This window comes from Porites lutea, chromosome 7, assembly GCF_958299795.1.
Source record: "Porites lutea chromosome 7, jaPorLute2.1, whole genome shotgun sequence".
NCBI lineage: Eukaryota > Metazoa > Cnidaria > Anthozoa > Scleractinia > Poritidae > Porites > Porites lutea.
Genome location: NC_133207.1, coordinates 33298639 through 33317222, shown reverse-complemented (window position 1 = coordinate 33317222; position 18584 = coordinate 33298639). Strand labels below are relative to the sequence as shown.

Genomic DNA, 18584 nt, shown 5'->3' with positions numbered 1-18584 from the left:
TGTGGTGTTGTTTGTAGACGTAGCAATCAATTAACTCGCCATGTTATCGGTTGTCAAATGTCTCAAAAACGAGTAAAGGGGCCTAGTAGCTGATCCCTCCTTGTCAGAGGATTTTCCTGCACTTTTCTGCCCAGCACAAGTTCTTGAGGGTGACTTGTTTTGTATGGAGTACTGATTGTTGGGACCTCCAGGACAAAGGGAGTTACGGGTTCGTAAAATCTGGAGTAGACCTACAATGTCTGACTGGGAGAGGGTTTACATTTATAAACAGTACGATTTAACAGGAGGTTCGAGAAACCGGGATTTGAGAAATTGCGATTCAACTACATGTCATACTATCATTTACAACGGAACCACCAATATACCTTCGTAGAGAGAGTAAAAAAACACTTGGCCAAGTACTGTTTAAAAAACGAGCAATAGTGTATTATAAGGTCACGACTGCGAGTTTTTTGAACGGGTTCAAAATCTCTGATGCAGATCAACTCATTCTTGCACTAATATTTAGATTTGGGGTTATTTTGGTGCAAAAAATTGGACGTTAAGTTTAGCCGTGTCTTTATCAGATATAAAGACACTCATTAAAAATTAAGAGCGCCTGTCCATAAAAATCAAACATATCGCGGCAAGGGTGGAAAAGTCGATTTCTTTCATATTTTAATGTTAGATAGGCTAGGGTATAACTAAAATCACTGTATGTTTTTTTGGGTGAAATATCCTTTTATTTCAGAGATAAATACAAATAAGCAAAATCCGTTAAAATCGTCATTTGAGGCGCTCAATTATTATATGAGTTTGAAAGCCTCGCGTGCAAAAACCGATCACTCTACCATCCTTGAAACATCACAGCCTTCTTTTACAACTTCTAAATATCTGTTAAAATGATTTGGGGAGATAGTGCCCTGTTCTTTGTATACAATATGATTTAATTTCGAAGGCATACAATTTACTTCAGTAAAAGTAATGCGTGAAAAAACGTAATTTTCACCATGTGCGAAACCTTCAAATCGATTAAGCTGCTGGTGGTTGAATCTTAGAAGGATGGTCTACAGATTACTGTAAAAAGTTCTTTGGCAAGTGACGCGAGAGCTTTACAAAATCTGTTAAAAATGCAGATTTTTGACCTTCTGCGGTCAATTTTGAAGTTGCGAGTCGGACATAAATTTGGTCCCTTCATTTGTCTAAACCCACATTAAGTTAAAATAAGCAGATAGAAAACCGTTTCGAAATGTTTTTACCTTATGATGAGCAGTAAAGGACCGGTCCAAAGATCATTTTAGCACGATTTTCCTGTCGTTCGTCGCTTGACCTCTGGTTTGTAAACTCTGCAATTAATACACCTCACACCCGATACACCGCGTCAACTTTCGACGTCTTCAAAGGTCGAATACTTATCTTTGATCAGTTTTAGGCGAATTTTATCACGATTGCATCTTCTTCGACGGCTTAGCCGTTTGTTAAACAATGCTTTACACTGCAAGAAAGTATATATCTGACCGGCGCTACAACGGCACAATGATGTCGACGCCGTTCGTCACGCAATACTGTCATGTGCATTTTCACGGGGGAGGACTGGTGGTGCTTGAAAGTACATGTGGCACACCTAGAAACCCTTTATACACGACTAAAGAGTCTTTTAAAGCCGATTTATCAACGAATACTACGCATTTGCACGATGGCATTACTTTACTTTACCTTTCATGTATTTTTTTTTAAATTTAGTAATCCCAGCAAGATCAAAAGTCCTGATTTGTACAAGAAAGCGAAACCCTGAGGATTCTGGTCCTAGCAGTAAAATGGTGTCATCGTGCCAATGGCCTTTTTCTTCTTTCTTGCTTGCTTCATCTTTGCTAAAGTCTAGTTTCTACTTTAACCACTCTGGCACTCTACAATCTAGCGCTGTTGTTAGTTACGACATAATAAGGTTCTAATAAACATCGACAAAAAACTGAACCTGTTCGCACTGCGACAAAAAATAGAGTTAGGCCTTTGCAAAAAAATTGGAAAATTTTGTAATTAACAAAACTTGAAAGATGCCTACAGCTTTTTTTCAGGCGACAAAATCCTCTGTTCCTTTTATTTTGACAGCTATCCTTCGTTGGGTCATCTTATTTCGCAGACGTTACCAATTAACGTTATTGGTTACACTAACAACTCGCGTGTCTCATTTGCGAACAGGGTTTCAAAAATGAAAAAAAAGCAAGAATCATTGTTGCAGGTGGTAATCAAAAGGGATATGCTGCTAGTCGCGACCTGTTGTACACGAATTTTTGTGAGCGTAATCAGTTCTTGTTTTGTATAAAAAGGTTATGAAAGTTTTCTGTACAGATTCTTCGAGACATGTGCCTTTTATTCGTTAAAACAGTGGTTGTTATAAACAAGAGTACCGAAGTCCCATTAAACACTTTACACAAATGGATAGTGATTGTGGCCCGGGAGGGTAGGGGGGGGGGGGTAATCCCTTATATCGGCTATATAGGTGTGTGCGGCGCCAAAGAGTATGTTTTTTTTTTTTTATCTTTTTTGGTCTAAAAAAGGATATCAATTTCGACCAGTTTGGTCTGGGTATGTTTTTTTAGAAGAAGCTACTTCTTCATAATTAGGCGATAAGACCGTTTCCCTTTGGGTTTTAGGCCAACCGGGTACGTTCCGCAACAGTACAGTTTTGTATCCCACTTAATCAAAGCGTATCAACATTGCCTTTAACATTGGTCTGACCTAGGGAACGGATTATAAGGCAGGTCTGAAATAGGGTATTGATTTAAGGATCAGGTCTGAAATAGGGTAGGAAAAATCTCAGATTTTGGTCTGAAATAGGGTAAGGGTTTCAAGAGGCGTGCCGCACAACCCCGCCCAATTTTTCTGGAAGTACCCCCTTACCGAGGAAATACGGTACACAGATACGTAATAGGTTAAATCAAAAAGAGTTAAAATGAACGCACAGGACAGACCACCAAACGCGTTAAGATGCATTTATATAAAAAAAAAAATAGAAATACCGTTTGTTGAAAGGAAAGGTTAACAAGTGCCTCCCTTATTAAGCGCCCTCCTTCCAGTATAAGCACCTCTCCTTTTAGTCGAGCTGGGGCGCTTGTTCGAGGAAATACGGTAGTTACATAGCTTGCAAAATATAACGAAGTTTTAAAGAGCTGTCTCGTAACACCACCATTACTATGATTCTAAGAGAAGGGTTGGGAAATGACCTTTATGTCAGAGGTCCCTAGACTGTGACTGCATGCATGCTTACGTTAGAGTTTGTTCTACAGAATTGCAGCTGCAGAGTTGTACTAAATTCTTTAACAACTCCAAGTACGGCTTCTATCGGCAGGTTATGGCACTGATAACGGTCCTGATACCGTTTAATAAAGTCACCCAGTCTGGGAGCTGACGACCAAAATTGTGAATAAGCAAAATGACCAGTATTTGGATCTTAGCAGGGAAACACCGTGTCTAAGGGTATCACAAGCTTAAGCTATAGATTATCTTCATTCACTCCTATACCGGAGAGCTTTTGTGCCGGCACAATAAGAAAGCACACCCGATAGGGCTTCTGTTCACGTAAAGAAGGGTGATTTCGGTCCGAAAAAGCCCCGGGGGGTTACTTGGGTCAATTTTTGCTGGGTATGTGCCGCTGGCCTCTCAGAGCCCCTACCCCATTGTGGCCAATTATAGACCCCATCTTAGTCACTTTGGGCAAATATGTAATTTTCGCCATCCCAAGTTTCACTTTCACTTTCTATTTTCATGAATTTACCCATTTTTTTAGATTGAATGAGACCACTTTACTTTCCGTCTGCAGTAAAAACATTCTGGTACTTTTGCTCACCGTAAATATGACGAACAGTCTTACCCCCAAAAATCCAAAAATGTGTGACCCCATTCTAGTAACTCTATTGAAAATGCGACCCCACTATGGTCAATCCAGTCGTAAAAATGCAACCCCATCCAGCGGCACATCCCCATTAGCCTCTTATAAGGCAGTACCTCCCCCCCCCCCCCCACCCACCCCCGGGGGAAACGCAAAGCTGCGACGCGCCGATCTCTAAACAGGAGAGTCACATACCGGATAGGTGTTCATACTTTACCGGATAGGTTTTTGTGTCTGCACGAAACGTTATCCAGTATAGTGATCAGCCTTAATTATTGCTGTTGTTCTCGTTGTGGCTGTTTGCTACTTCACCCTTCTCCACCCCGCTAAATTTGATTGCGTGACTTACAAACGGCTGCCTGCAATTCAAGATGTGAGCACCGGCATTTCTGTGTCATTCTGTTGTAGCAGTCAGATGTAGTATCTGCGCGGTAATATTTTCAGCTACTACATTCTAAGCAATGTTTAACAAATGACTGAGCCGTCGAAAAAGATGAAGTCGTAATGAAAAGCCCCGAAAGTTGATAAAAGAATTGTATTTGTCTTGTGAATATGACAGTTGCGCGGTGTACAATTACACGTTACAAGACAAAGATCAAACGACTCAATAATCGGGCTAAAATGGCCTTTTGACTTGTCTTTTACAGCAGCTTTTAAGGTAAGAACATTTCAAAAGGGTTTCCTATCTGTTTATTATAATCTACTGCGAGTTTAGACAAGTGACGGGACGAAATTTTGTCCGACACGCAACTTCAAAGTTCGGCCACGGAAGGTCAAATATCTGCATTTTTAACAGATTTTGTAAAGCTCTCGCGTCGCTATTAATCATTTGCCAAAGAAATTTTTACAGGAATATGTAGACCATCCGTCTAAAATTCAACGACCAGCAGCTCAATCGATTTGAATGTTTCGCACATGGTGAAAATTATGTTTTTTCACGCATTACTTTTACTGAAGTAAATTGTATGCCTTCAAAATTAAATTATATTGTATACAAAGAACAGAGCACTATCTCCCCAAATCATTTTAACAGATATTTAGAAGTTGTAAAAGACGGCTGTGATGTTTTAAAGACGGTAGAGTAATCGGTTTTTGCACGCAAGGCTTTCAAACCCATGTAATAATTGAGCGCCTCAAATGACGATTTTAACGGATTTTGCTTATTTGCATTTATCTCTGAAATAAAAGGATATTTCACCGACGGAACTATACAGTGATTTTAGTTATACCCTAGCCTATGTAACATTAAAATATGAAAGAAATCGAATTTTCCACCCTTGCCGCGAAATTTTGAATTTGTCTGATTTTTACAGACAGGCGCTCTTAATTTCTTTTGTTTTTTAATGAGTTTTTGAATCCAAATTAACACAACCACCTCCTAATTAATTAGACTACACTCATGGCTATGGCGTTCCGTTGCGGACAAAATTATACCGATAGTAAAAACATGTTGAAAACATAATACGTAAGTCGAAACTTGTAAAATACATCGAATGCAATAAAAAAAATGAGTCGAGATTCGCAAAATATATGTTCACGAACGAAAAAAAAAACACGAGTCGAAATTTTGAAATTTGAGTCGAAAAATAAAGCGCGAGACGAGTTGAAAAAAAAATTCGAGTCGAGAAAGAGAGAACGCTGACCAGTTGTGTTGTCTATCGATGTCTTCACTTCACCGATACCAGTAGCCTGCGAAAACATCCGTTTCTCCTCGCTCTTCGTCGCTGGGGCCGTTTCGCGCGGAATTCAGGTTCTTGTAATTCCACTCGGATGTCATTTCATTGGTTCCTCTTAGCTTCGTCTTGTTGTAGAATCGGTAAAAAACACTAAAACCAACACTACAGCAATTTAATATTAATTGTTGCAACGAACAGATCACTTTTTTGATAAAAAGGCATAATCATGTTACCGTTTCTGATGAAACTGGTCAACTGAAATCGCAGTGTCACACAGTATACACTGAAGCAATAACTCCAACCCCCGCTTACTCGAACTGTTTTTCCTTAACTTCAGAATTCGAGTTACCGTGCCCAAGCGGACAAAGGAATCAAGGGAATTTCCTCTTTTGTTAACACACGGTCTCACTACGGTATAGATGTCCGGCCTGTTACCCCCTTTCTGTTGCACAATCACACCCGAAGATTATTAGACTTACTGATATGATTGGTTTGTAAATTTTTGTTAGAATGTAGAACTCAGGTATTCTAGGTTGATTGGGTGTTTGACATTTGCCATTTTCTCGTCATTTCATCATTATGTTTTTCACGGTGTAGATCCGTAATTAATTAGGCGCATGACCTTGCTGTGCGTTTCTTTCAACATTGGTTCAACGACAGGTTTGTAGTTATGTTCGTCGTCGATTTGTATTTGACCTTCTCTTATTTTGTCAGTTTTGTTTTGTCTACTGTAGTGATTCCCTTGTCCGCTTGATATCGATTCCACACGTCAGTGTTTTGTTTTAATTCTTTTTAACGCTTGTCGGTCCTTGCGTGACAGGTAATATTTTAGCTTTGTTGTTTGTATCTCTGCTAGTTGAGATTTAATCATAACCTCTCTCGAGGGCTTCTAATGGTTGAACCGGTGGGTTCCAGTCCGATTTAACGTAGAAAGGGTGAACTTCCCTATTTCTAAACAACCGTAAGTCTCACAATATCTTGACGACAGAGTTGCAAGACAGTGTCCTTTTGTACTCGTCAAGGCGCCGAAATAAGAATTCTGAGCTGTCATTTTAATGAAGCTGAACTAAGCTGCCTTTCTAAGTCCTCGATAAGTCTACCAAGGGAGAAGAAAAAATCTGCAATACTTGGTAGCCAACAACCCACTACTTTGGATTGAAGCCTCGTATCGGTGAAGTGAAGACATCGATAGACAACACAACTGGTCAGCGTTCTCTCTTTCTCGACTCGAGTATTTTTTTTTTTTTCAACTCGACTCGCATTTTTTTCGACTCAAATTTCAAAATTTCGACTCGTGTTTTTTTTTTTTCGTTCGTGAACATATATTTTGCAAATCTCGACTCATATTTTTTATTGCATTCGATGTATTTTACAAGTTTCGACTTAAGTATTATGTTTTCAACGTGTTTTTACTGTCGGTATAATTTTGTCCGCAACGGAACGCCATACATGGCCCTCATGGCATTAAAGTATGATCACTATTTTTGTTTCGTAGAAATTGCTTGCAATCCAAACCTTTAAGGAAGGATATCACTAAAAATATGAAAACTTTGTCCCGCGTAAGCCTCCAGACCACGGGACCGACTCAGGTGTTACTCACGTAGTCCCCAAGTTTAAAGAAAAACAGTTTATTGTTGACTGTCAACAACTACCACATAAAAAGCAGAAGAATGTAGTTTTTCACTACAAATGTCGGAATTTTATATCTCCGTGTTAAAAGAAGTGGTATCATAAAAACCATAAAGTATTCTTCGTTATAAATGGTCACACGCGAGGGTTCATTATTTTTCCTCCTGTCCATCCGGTTTTATCCGTCTGCCAGACATAGTAAGCTCCAGATAGTCGCCGGATGAGTGACTAGTTCATGAAGTAAAACTCGCGCTTTGATCATAACTGCAAGAGATTAAAAAGAATCTCCAGTTTCGAAGAACCGATTCAAAATGACTGCATTTTCACTGCTGTACTTTTGAACCCAGTCGCGCGAAAACCGATTTTTCATCTACGTCCGAGGTTAATCCTAGGGTTCGCTTGACAGGTTTCACTGGTTTAACCGGTTTAGCCTGATTTCTTTTCCCTTTAACCGGTTGAAGAACGCTGTGACTTGTATAGTCTACACCAGCATGAGGTTCATCGTCCGAGGGAAGCCGTACTCTTGGATTTACAGCTTGGACAGTTGTCTGAGTTGCTGGTGAAGCCAGTTCTCCCAGACGACTGAAAACGGAGGACTGTCCTTTCTCCTGCAAAAAAAAACAGTGGTACTTGAAAAGGGAGGAAAGAAGCCGACAATAAGGAGCTTAAGCAACAACGACTTGTTGCGTCCGTTTGCACAAAGCTGAAAGTTTGACCGATTTCAAACTTTGCGCAACAACTCCCAACAACACGCAACAACATGCAACAGGGTGTGCAAACAGACGCAACATGTAACATCCAACATTTTTGGGAGTTGTTGGCTAACAATGTTGCGTCCGTTTGCACGGGACTTAACAACAGCGACGCCAGTAAAAGCGTCACTGAAAACATTATTTCGCGTCCTGTGAATCTTTTTCTCGATTTTTCCAATTAGTTCAGTCTTTTAAAGTTGGGAAATTAAGACGGACATAAGGGGAAAGGACCGCGTCCAAGCCCAGAAAGATTCAGTAAAATCAGGGCGTGAGAAACATTTATCGCCTTGCCGTTCACGTTCTCAAAAGAAAAAAATAACTTGAAACTTGGTCATTTCACGTCGTAGTTGTATAAGGATGCCAAAGAAATTGACAGAAAATCATGATGTACGTGCAGACTTGTTTTGCTTATGAAGCTTTTTTTGGAAGGTCCCGAAAGGTTTTCCACTTGGCCCCATTTTTAAAAGTGCGAATTTCTGGAACTCGAAAATGGCTTAATGGAGGTAATCCGTAAGTACAATCTGGACAATACTCCTCTCATGCTAGCAGGAACACCATTTCCACCACTATAACCTTTCGCTTACCTTAAGCTGTACAGCAACGCTTGTTTTTAAAGGTTTGAGTGGTTTTAACTCAGTTTGCTTCTTCTCTGCGGGTATGGTTACCGTTAATGGAGGACTTTCTTTACCCAAGCGATCAAACACTGACTGTTTCTTTACCACCTTTGCTTTGTTGACTGCAAAACAGAAATGCCACAAAGTAAAACCAAAGCCCAGGGGAAGGGTACTCAACAAAGGTTTTACACGGGTAGGTTCCTTACCGTTTATATAACTTTCTTCAATTGAAAAATGGTACCCCTTTCACTTCAGTATAACTCGCTAAAGCGCGCTTTCTCGAAACATTTAAATTAAAAGACCTTTTTTAAAGGGTAAATATACTTTAATGATAGATTTTCCTACCCTTCCATGTGCTTGAACTCGTGAATTCTCTACCTGAAACCTGAAAAAGCTACCCCCTTTCAGGAGGAGCCTCCACGTACAGCCCATGATAGGGATTAGCCCTCCCCCGGGGAACCAAGGCTTAGTGTCCAAGAAACTATACTGCGAGCAGGCTCTTATTTTTCTTTTTTTGAATCACAATAGATTGAGAGCGTGCGTGAGGGGAATGCACAAGTTTACTTTTTGCTCGACGCGCGCGGCCCTGAGAACGAGGGGCGCCTGTTCACGGTCTACCTTATTCCAATGTCAATTAGAAATAGAGCGGTTTTCATTTGAGTGTCGAAAAGTAATTGGTTTTGCACTTTCTACACGATGCGATTGGCTTAAAAGATTCGCGCCACCTTTTCATCCAATCAGAAGTAAAACCAAAGCCAATTGTGACGCGCTCGCATGCATTTTCCCGCGCTTTGCGTCAGCCACATGTAATTACTTCGAGTTTTGATTGGTTCAATGTATTGTCTGTGTCCTACGTGATTGGCCAGAGTAATTACTTTGGTTTTGGTTTTACGACACTCAAACGAAAACCACTCTAAGAAGGCCAGATAGTGCACTCAAAGGATCCTCGAACTCTACGAACTCTATGGAACTACCGGGAAAAATCTTGTTTACTTGACGGGGGGGGGGGGGTGGGGGTGTCAGTAAACACAATGATGTTATGATAGCACTTTTAAGTTTAACCTACCTACAGCGGAAGCTGCCGCCTGTTTTTGCTTCGCAATCAGCTTCTTGCTCCGTGCAGTTGATCCTTCAGGCAGTTTTACTTTTAGCGTGTGTTCCCCTTCAATCTTTTGACTGACTTTCTCTGGCTTTCTGGAAAACAACTTGACTCCTTTCCCGCCAAATCTACAAGAAGGAACAAATGTCTCAATAAACCAGCCTGCGAGCTAACCTCTGCCATGGTAATCGAGGGGATAAAGGTCACGCCAGAGTCAGCTGCCCAAATCAGTGCAGTAACAAAATTATCGAGCGCCTCGAACCCCCACCGAATATCTCACTTTGACGCGTCGCGAAGAGACGGTACAGGAAGCATTGAAAGACAAAGACTACATTCACATAGTACCGGGCCAAAGGTTCCGATAATAAACTGTTGTTGTTTATATTCAAGAAGGAAGTTTCAAAAGTTTTGCAGATAGCATGATGAAACTACCAGTCAACAAAACAAAATGGACAGGTTTGTTAGGTAGGACCCGTGCTCTTATTCTTTAGATTTTGATGAGAATATTTGATTTCGGGTGCGAAAAGAAACTGGGACTTTCGGGAAACAGGTTCCAAGTCGACCGGTTAAGAATTCGTGCGTGTAAAGTGTTCCGTTCACGTGGAACAACGCTAACCGTACGAATATTTAGACGCCTAGCCGTTCCAAAATTTTAATGCCAATTTTAGCCGGCATGGTCGAAAATTTGACTAGCGCAGTGTGAACACCACGACTGTTTAAAGTCTTATAAGGTAAGGGTGTCTCAAAGGCGTGGTTGCATGGCTGCGTGGCTAACTCAGCTGGAAGATGCCATTTCAGAGTTGCAAAGTGACGCTCTGCGCATGGGTAGATGGTAAAACCACTGAGAAAAGTCGTCAGTACCATGTGAAAAAAGCATAAATATTGAACGGTTCCATGTGAGAGATGTATTCGACCCCAGTCACATTTGTCAGCCGTTTGAACGTAGCCAAAGAGCGAGATTTAGTTTTTAACATATAATTTCACAAAAGAGGAGTTAACGCTCATAGTTGCATCATGGGTAATCAGGGCAAGACGGAGGGAAATTAGTAGATTTGTATAAGAATTCAAAGCCCCGCTATTTCTTCCTGAATTCATATATTTGATGCTTTCTCTTTGAATAGGGTAACTTACGAGTTCAAAGAAACAATACACCAAATCTGGAGTGCAAAGAAGTCCATGATCAGATTTTAGAAAACCCTGATTTTCCCATACATTTTCTGTAATTCGACAGTATCAAAATTACAGAAAATGTATGAACATGAACTCCGCTATTGACTCGGAAAAAAAAAAAGAACAAAGCCTCCATACTCCCCCAAATTGTGTACCTCTGCATCGAAAGTAAGGTAGATCAAAAGTTGAAAATTCCACTTTCTGCTTAACCCTTTCACTGCCAGCGCGAATCAGAGAGTCTTGAAAGGTGTCTTAACGTTTTTAAATAGATGGATGGATTCCTGTGGAGTGACCTAGCTTGCGAGCAAGATTTCCGGGGCACTCTGCTTCGCGCTTCCCTTGAACGCGCTTCTCTAAAGTCATTTTGCCCCGGTTACTTAGCCTCCTATTTTAGAAAAGGGAATATTGTATTTGAAGCGCACTTGTTTTGGTCTATGGCTTGTAAAACGAGGAATATTACATTTAATGTAATATTCCTCGTTTTACAAGCCATAGACCAAAACAAGTGCGCTTCAAATACAATATTCCCTTTTCTAAAATAGGAGGCTAAGTAACCGGGGCAAAATGACTTTAGAGAAGCGCGTTCAAGGGAAGCGCGAAGCAGAGTGCCCCGGAAATCAGAGTTCAGTTTTGTGGCTCATAGAACCAGGAATATTATATTTGAAGCAAGCTAAATGACTCGAAAATAGGGGGCTACACTGTAAGTAACCAGGGCGGGGAGAAATGACCGGTTACAACTCTGCACCTGGGCGCAGGGAACAAGCTAAACATTACAATGTATGATACACACCTTTCAGAAAGAGTTTTCTGGGACCTTGCTGGTTGAGGTTTGTCTGATACTACTGTATGAATGGTGAGCTTTTTCTTGGATGGGGATGGTGATGACTCGGGATCATGTGCAGGACTGGTACTTCCACTTTCTAACTTCTGTTTGTTCATCCAATGATCCACCATGCGGCTTGCAGCTAAAAACGAACAAGTCACGACAGTGAACTTTTACTGTGGTTAGAAATAATTGAAGCTAATATGCCATCATGTCCATGAAGGGCCATGTACAGTAGATTTCCCAGACAGTACTGAGTGAAAAAAAGTAGAAAGCATGAAAGGGAAACAAACAAAACTAGAAGATAGGAGAAATTCAAAAGAAAAGTCATCTGTTTCAAGGGAAATTCAGTTTGAACTTTTGATCTCAACACAAGTATGTTATCATCCACATATTTTGATTGCAACTGTGATCTACAACAATGAAACTTCCAATGATGCAAATTATTGAGGCCCTGTGAACGTTGCAAATGTGACTATGAAAGTGAGTCAGTAGAATGGATTCTTAAGAACTGGTTCAACATTCATAATGTCTGATGAAGATGGTTTCACAGAAACCCTTGTGTCTGTAGTATGACTGATCAAAGGTGGCTAATCACATACACATTGACTCCCTGTGTCACCAGAGGAAATTGTAGGTTATAAGGTGAAATACTTGTTATACAAAATTTTTCCATCAAGGTACCTTGCATAGCTTGCAGAATTGTTTTTGCAAGTGTGAGAGTTTTGGGTAGCAAAGCCACAAGCAGGAAGCAAGTAATGGTTTTTGCAGCTCCTCCACCAAAGCTTTGCTCATGCTAACAATCCTGCTGGCTATGCAGGCTATCATCAAGGTGCAATTTGTATCTGAAGCTTCTAAAATATTATTGAGCCTTTATTCAAAGAGAGAGGTATGTACTTTACTTAAATTACCAAACCAAGAGAGTCTATCTGGGATAGAGTAAACTGAAGTGTTGGGTAAAAACTGCAGGTTGGCACAGCCTTAAGAGGGTCTTAAAATAACTGCAATCAGTGATAAAAGCAGTTGACACACTTGTCTAAAATGCATAGTTGCTTTTATCAACAATTTCATTCATTTATTAGGGCACTCATTAAGAGGCAGGGGACAGGGATTTCCCCCAGATACTATGAACCTGGAAAAATAAAAGAACCAAAAGAAATCCCTAGCTGTTTGATTCCCGACCTACGGTACTTGTCGTATTTACTCGACAACTTGAAATCTTAGTGACAATCCTATAACATACAATTCTGTTTAAATGACATAAATCTCCATTGATCCACCCCTGAATCAATGTTATTTGTAGTTGAAGGAAGACTTGAGGGTAAAAGATACAACATTGGTTTGGGGGGAGGGAATGGATGTGCACAGGATGACAGGATATAGATACACTGTATGTGCGCTACGCCAAAAAAGAGCCATTTTATGGACGATTGTCTCAACACATGTGTCCCTCATTGTGGGCCCTGAGCATATCAATAACATAAACTGCAAGGTATACCTGTTGATTTACGTTTAGCACCAACAGGAACTTGATTGCTTGGCGACGATTCACCTGATGAATCTGGATCATCAGTAGCAGCCATGTCTTTTGCTGACTTCTCTCTCTCACTCTGCAAATTTGATGGATACATAAACAGTTTCCCCTCCAAGGCATACAATTTTCGCTGAAACCTTTTGAATGGTTACCATTTGAATTTGAATTTGAATGGTCACCATTTGTATAGTGTAAAGTGTTATAAATTTAGGTACCTATTAAAAGTTTGACAGAAAGGCAAATGAAATGTTTGAGAGTTCCTTATACAAGCGAATTTGATTTTGTAAGGTTAATTCACATTAGAGTTTACCAGGTAAATCAAGAGTCCACTCTGATAGGAGTACATGAATAAGCCTAAGTTGTATTGTATTAAGATAGTGTATATGTATTTGGTGAAACAATACCATCACTTGCCAAGGACAAAAAGGCAACAATACTGACAGAATGGAAATTTGTAGTTCACCGTAATAGCATAAAATTTGACAGTAACTAGGTTTTTAATGACTAGGTCAGTATATGCAACAAAATGAGTTTTAGCTATAATAATCTGACCACTTATTTTGATAAAATTTCAAGATGACCAAGGTGAGTTCTGGAGCAAAAAGGTTAGTTCACTAGAAATGCTTCCAAGAAAAACAATCAACAACTGATAAGAAAAACCGACATAGTTGGCTTACCTGTGCATGAACTTGTTTGCTATGCCTTAAAATGGCAATTATGTCTCCCATCACAGTAATTCCCATGTCTTGTAAAATTTCCTGGAAAAAAGGTGTGAAGTCACAAATCGAGCTCAATAAACGATTACATTATACGCCCTTAGTTTCATTAATAGTCCTCCTACTGGTCCATTCTACACTGTCCTATATGCAAATCAAGTCCCTACTTTAATTTCTCAGAGTGTTACAACCATTCCGCATCTAATTATCGTACATTAAGTCCCCTAAGACCCGACACTACATCTCCCCCCTTTTTTCTAGTGTGACTCAAAGTCCCTGTAAATAGTGTTCCAGGTAGATGTTCTTGCACGTGCTCACCTTCTTTACCCTCTTACTGCAGTATGTCACAGACCATATATTATATTATTCACGTTACAGACCATATTATAAACTTTAAAATCATTTGTGATGTCACTAGCAGTCACCATGTCAGAGGATTGAATTGAACATAACCTATCCTAATTCAAAATAAACATTGCTTTGGACACTTATCATAACCTGAGTTCAGGCCCAATTTTAGCGGTTATCATACATTCTCTCTAACGGCTACCACCATTTTTGTTTCACCTTGCCCGCCACAATGTTATTTACAAAGCAAAACAAAAATTGAGCCTGCTCTCAGGTTACACTTATCATTGAAATAATGAATATACATGTATGATCACTGTCTGATCCTCTCATGAGTTTATAATGAACCAACTCAATGACCTGCTCCGTCCTAGTACAGAATGTCCAAGCTTTTGAGTAAGTAGTAATATAGAGTACTAGAGTGTGGCATCATAAAAATTAAATTTCTTTTGAGATTTGTCAGAATATTCTGAAAGAACAATGACCAAACGGCCTACTTGCCAAAAATGAGCATTTCAGGGGAAATTGTCTCTGAGATATTAACCCAGTTATGCTCAGAAAACTCCATATAAACCCCTCTAGATTTTTTGGGGGTCGATCCCCGGTGGGAATGTAGAGGCTTATTTATGTTACGTGTCTTCAAGGACAAGTGCTGCATCTTATGATACCTTTTGGATATCAGTTTCAGTTAAGTATACTTATGATACTTGTATAAGTATCATAAGAATTCATACGAAATATCAGAACAGATCTCAAAATTGGGATTTTTCCTTTCCTGATCACATACTGGTCAGGTTTCGGGATTTTTGGGAGAATCCTGACGAGATCAGGATGGTTGGACAGTCTGCCAGTATCAAACCTGCACTGGTATCACGGAGTTCAAGGCTTTAAATCCCGTATGATCCTGAATTCTTTCTGGCTTTTTTTCTAGCTTGTATAAGCTTAAAACAATTGGCCAAGAATGAATAATGTTGATTTATTGCTTGCTTGATTGATGTACACGTATCTCGTCAAAAAAAGACTTTCTTGCATAAGTGATGAACTGTCTATTCAGAAACATCCAAGTTGAAACATTTTCTATTTACGGCAATATGAGACATTACCGGTACAAACCAGTCACTCTTCACCTCCTAACACGGTAGCAGTACAGTCTGCCTCTATTTTTAGAGGCTTATCACACACTTTTACTTCCAGTAATAAATTACAATGTAAATTGCATTACAAATGACCACTTACAAAAGCAACCCTTTTCAGTTCATGCACCTTCCAACAAGGAAATGGAATTGCAAACACTGGACTTCTACAAACCTTTGTCAGGTCAGGTAACATGTCCTCCTTTATGCGATTGTCATAAAATATAACAGCATAACTGCAGTAAGCAAATAAGGACAAGATATATATGTAAATAAGATTCTAACAATTTTCATTAATATTATCCAATTATACTTTTAACAAGGGTGATAAAGTTGGCAACAAAATCTGATACACCTGTATTTTTCATACTTGACCCACTTAATATCTAACTTAAAAAACTGCGCCTGCGGTCCTTTAGTTGCACGATTTACATAATAAATTCTGACATCGAATGTGGGAGTGCAGCATAGTCTGAAATGTCATATGTCTCCACCCCCTAACCTGTGGGGGGGCATGGGAGAGAGGGACACCTGAATTCCATGATAAAGCAGTCACAATAAATGTATGGGGTCTTCAACTTTTTGAGTTTCAAATGAAGTGTAGAGGTGATAAACAGTGACTCATAAGGGGTGGGGGGGGGATACAAAATGGCACATTCCATTGAGGATCTTAAGCGAAGATCTTAAGCAAGGATCTTGGCTTTCACACTGATTATTACAAAAAAAATAGAATGCTTTTAAATCTATTTGACTAAGATTTTTGGGTAATCAACTGCTAAATAACAGACACAATCGATAGTTTACAAAATGAACTGACAATCAAAAGGCTATATCTGTTAATGCCAACTATAGAACTTCAAAAGATAATATTTATAATAATAATAATAATAATAATAATAATAATAATAATATTTTAATTTAAAAATAATAATATAAACTGTTTATTCATAAAGAAAAAGGAGATGAAGAGGTTATCCCTGTCTAGTTCATCTCCCAAGATGAAGCTTACGATGGTTTAAGGCGGAAGAAATTAAACGATACTATATCAGGCTTACTTGCTTGCAGGGGCGCCTGGAATCCCGGCTTGCGTGAAAAATTTTGTCCACTTAGAGACTAGGAATTAAACAAGACAACAGATTTGAAAACCATCATAAAAGCTTAAGCTTACAATAAGCTTTAGCTGTACTGACTTTGATTGTAAAAGCTGATACACAAGAATATAAAGAAGTTTAATGTTTTTCATACCTTGTACACTCATCCTGCGCTACTACCAATCAATTTATCTTTTCCGCTAGCTTATAAATACCAAGCTGAAGGCGAAAAAATCAACGATGATAATGGCGATGACAATGGCGATAGGAAGAACATGAGCAATTCACTTCATATATGTTGCATTGTGTGTATCCAACCCCCAAAACCGCTGACCGTTCATTACTATGGCTGCCACCTTAACAACAATAACAATGTGAGTACGTTGTATTTCCTACATTATTTATGTTTAAGGTCTTGTATGTAAGCAGCTGCAAGTCTGTAGATATGAGGACTTACATTGTTAAATGTTAAGAGGGTTTTTTTATTGTTGTCTAAAATTATTAAAAAGGGGATATCTATTACTAATGTTTCTGTAAAAGTTAGATCGAAGACTAATCGTAAAGATTACAATTGAATAGAAAGGGTAATTCAACCAATCACGCGCAATCGGCTCCTGTCGCATCGTGATGTCAAGCGCAACATTTCGTAATAGCACCTTTCAGCTTGATTAAAGAGATAGGGAGAAATGCTTCCTAAAACACAGGAATTTGCACTTTTGATCCCAAATGTTAAATAAAACATGGGCACCAAACGACGGTTTCTTCCTAAATACACTGAAAACACTTTTTAGGCTATCCAGAGTACTTTTAGCCTGCTACACAACCTTTTTTAGTGTCGTCACGCAACGCTCCTCCCCACAAGGAAGAGGAGCGTTGCGTGACGACACTATGCGCTGTAAAATTGGCATCTGTTTGGTCATCCTAGCGGACTTATGGGCTATTTAAGTTCGATAAGTAACGGCTCGTAAGATGTCAGATTCGATCAGAAACAAGAAATTCTACTCCCCGGGGGGGAATTCTTGGTGGAGGTGTACCCCCCGGTTCCCCAAATCCTCACCCGACCAAAAAATGTCGTTTTCCACACCTGTTTTAGCCTGTTCCAAGCGTTCAGATAGTGGAGAGCGGTGCGGAGTAAAGAAAGCGATGAAAAGTAGAGGGGGACTGGGGAGAGAGGTGCGGGTTCCCTCTCTCACCTCTCCTCCTCCCTCGCTTTTATTTTTTCGCGCTCCTTTTTACTTCGCACCGCTCCCCACTATCTGAACGCCTGGAACAGGCTACACCTGTTTTTAGACCTGGCCTTTAGGCAATAATTGTGTCATCATTACGTAGATTAGAGCGCAAACAAAAAATTCCTCAAATCCATTTCGAATTTGCATATTTCTCTTTCTTTCTTACTCATTTGGAATTAAAACGATAAATACGTTCATACACTTCCCTTGAACCCGGTTCCAGACTAAAATGGGCGAAATGGGCGAAATCTATAACCGTTTTCAGACCCAAAAGGCGCAAAAACCCTACCCGTTGGGGCGGCATATACCCGGGGCATATATTAGGGAGTACCCGCGGGAGAAAATAAGCCACGACACGTTAACACGAAGAGATAATGGTAAAGATATATTTATTTGAAAAATTACATAATTTCTAACTCCTCTTCAGTCGATCCCATTTTGATCGTGTTTTGACACACACTACGTCTGAACTTTTTACCCGATCACGTGCAACACAAGGTATGCTGACTATGCGACTGTACAACCAGCGGCGGTCCAGGGGAGAGCCGGAGAGGCCCGGGGGGCCCGGTTCCCCTTACTTTTAGACCAAACTGAGGCCCGAAGGCCGAAGGGCCGAAAAAATTTTTTTTTTTTTGAGACTCGCCCACCCCCCCCCCCCCCCCCCTTATCTCAGGGTCTGCACGACCATGCTGACTGTGCTCGAGACGAGTGATGGCATTCTCCAGTGCATACAATGAAACAATAGCTAAAGCATATCCTCACTCGCTCTTTTCGTTTTACGTATTTTGGTCATGACCTTTGCCTTTTGAGGCCACTGTCTGCTGTCTTCAAACCCAGGAAACGCCATTAATCCCAGACCCTGGATTTACCATGGGCCCTGGCAAGAACAACAGGTAAAAGCC

At 40.0% G+C, this 18584-nt stretch overlaps 1 protein-coding gene across 2 annotated transcripts; it reads right to left on the bottom strand.

Annotated features, from left to right (window-relative positions):
- Positions 1-6998: 6998 nt before the first annotated feature.
- On the bottom strand, positions 6999-16764 carry LOC140944316 (uncharacterized protein C19orf47 homolog). 2 transcript variants are annotated; one of them, XM_073393476.1, is made up of 9 exons: positions 16608-16764; positions 16418-16475; positions 15466-15598; positions 13843-13923; positions 13130-13241; positions 11599-11773; positions 9606-9766; positions 8510-8661; positions 6999-7781 (listed from the first exon to the last, which is right to left on the bottom strand). In XM_073393476.1, the coding sequence occupies exons 1-9, from the start codon at positions 16618-16620 to the stop codon at positions 7497-7499; spliced, it is 1170 nt and encodes a 389-aa protein (XP_073249577.1). In that variant the 5' UTR covers positions 16621-16764; the 3' UTR covers positions 6999-7496. The 2 variants fall into 2 exon arrangements, with proteins under 2 accessions (XP_073249577.1, XP_073249578.1); XM_073393477.1 differs by having other exon boundaries at positions 15538-15598.
- Between the last annotated feature and the right edge of the window lie 1820 nt (positions 16765-18584).

What these genes read in the sequence shown, in the direction of transcription:
- LOC140944316 (XM_073393476.1), bottom strand. An exon ending in TGCTAAACGTAAATCAACAG is followed by an intron (nt 11,774 to 13,129) that starts GTATACCTTGCA and finishes GTTCGTTTTTAG; the next exon opens with CTGCAAGCCGCATGGTGGAT. An exon ending in CAGAAAACTCTTTCTGAAAG is followed by an intron (nt 9,767 to 11,598) that starts GTGTGTATCATA and finishes TCCTTCTTGTAG; the next exon opens with ATTTGGCGGGAAAGGAGTCA.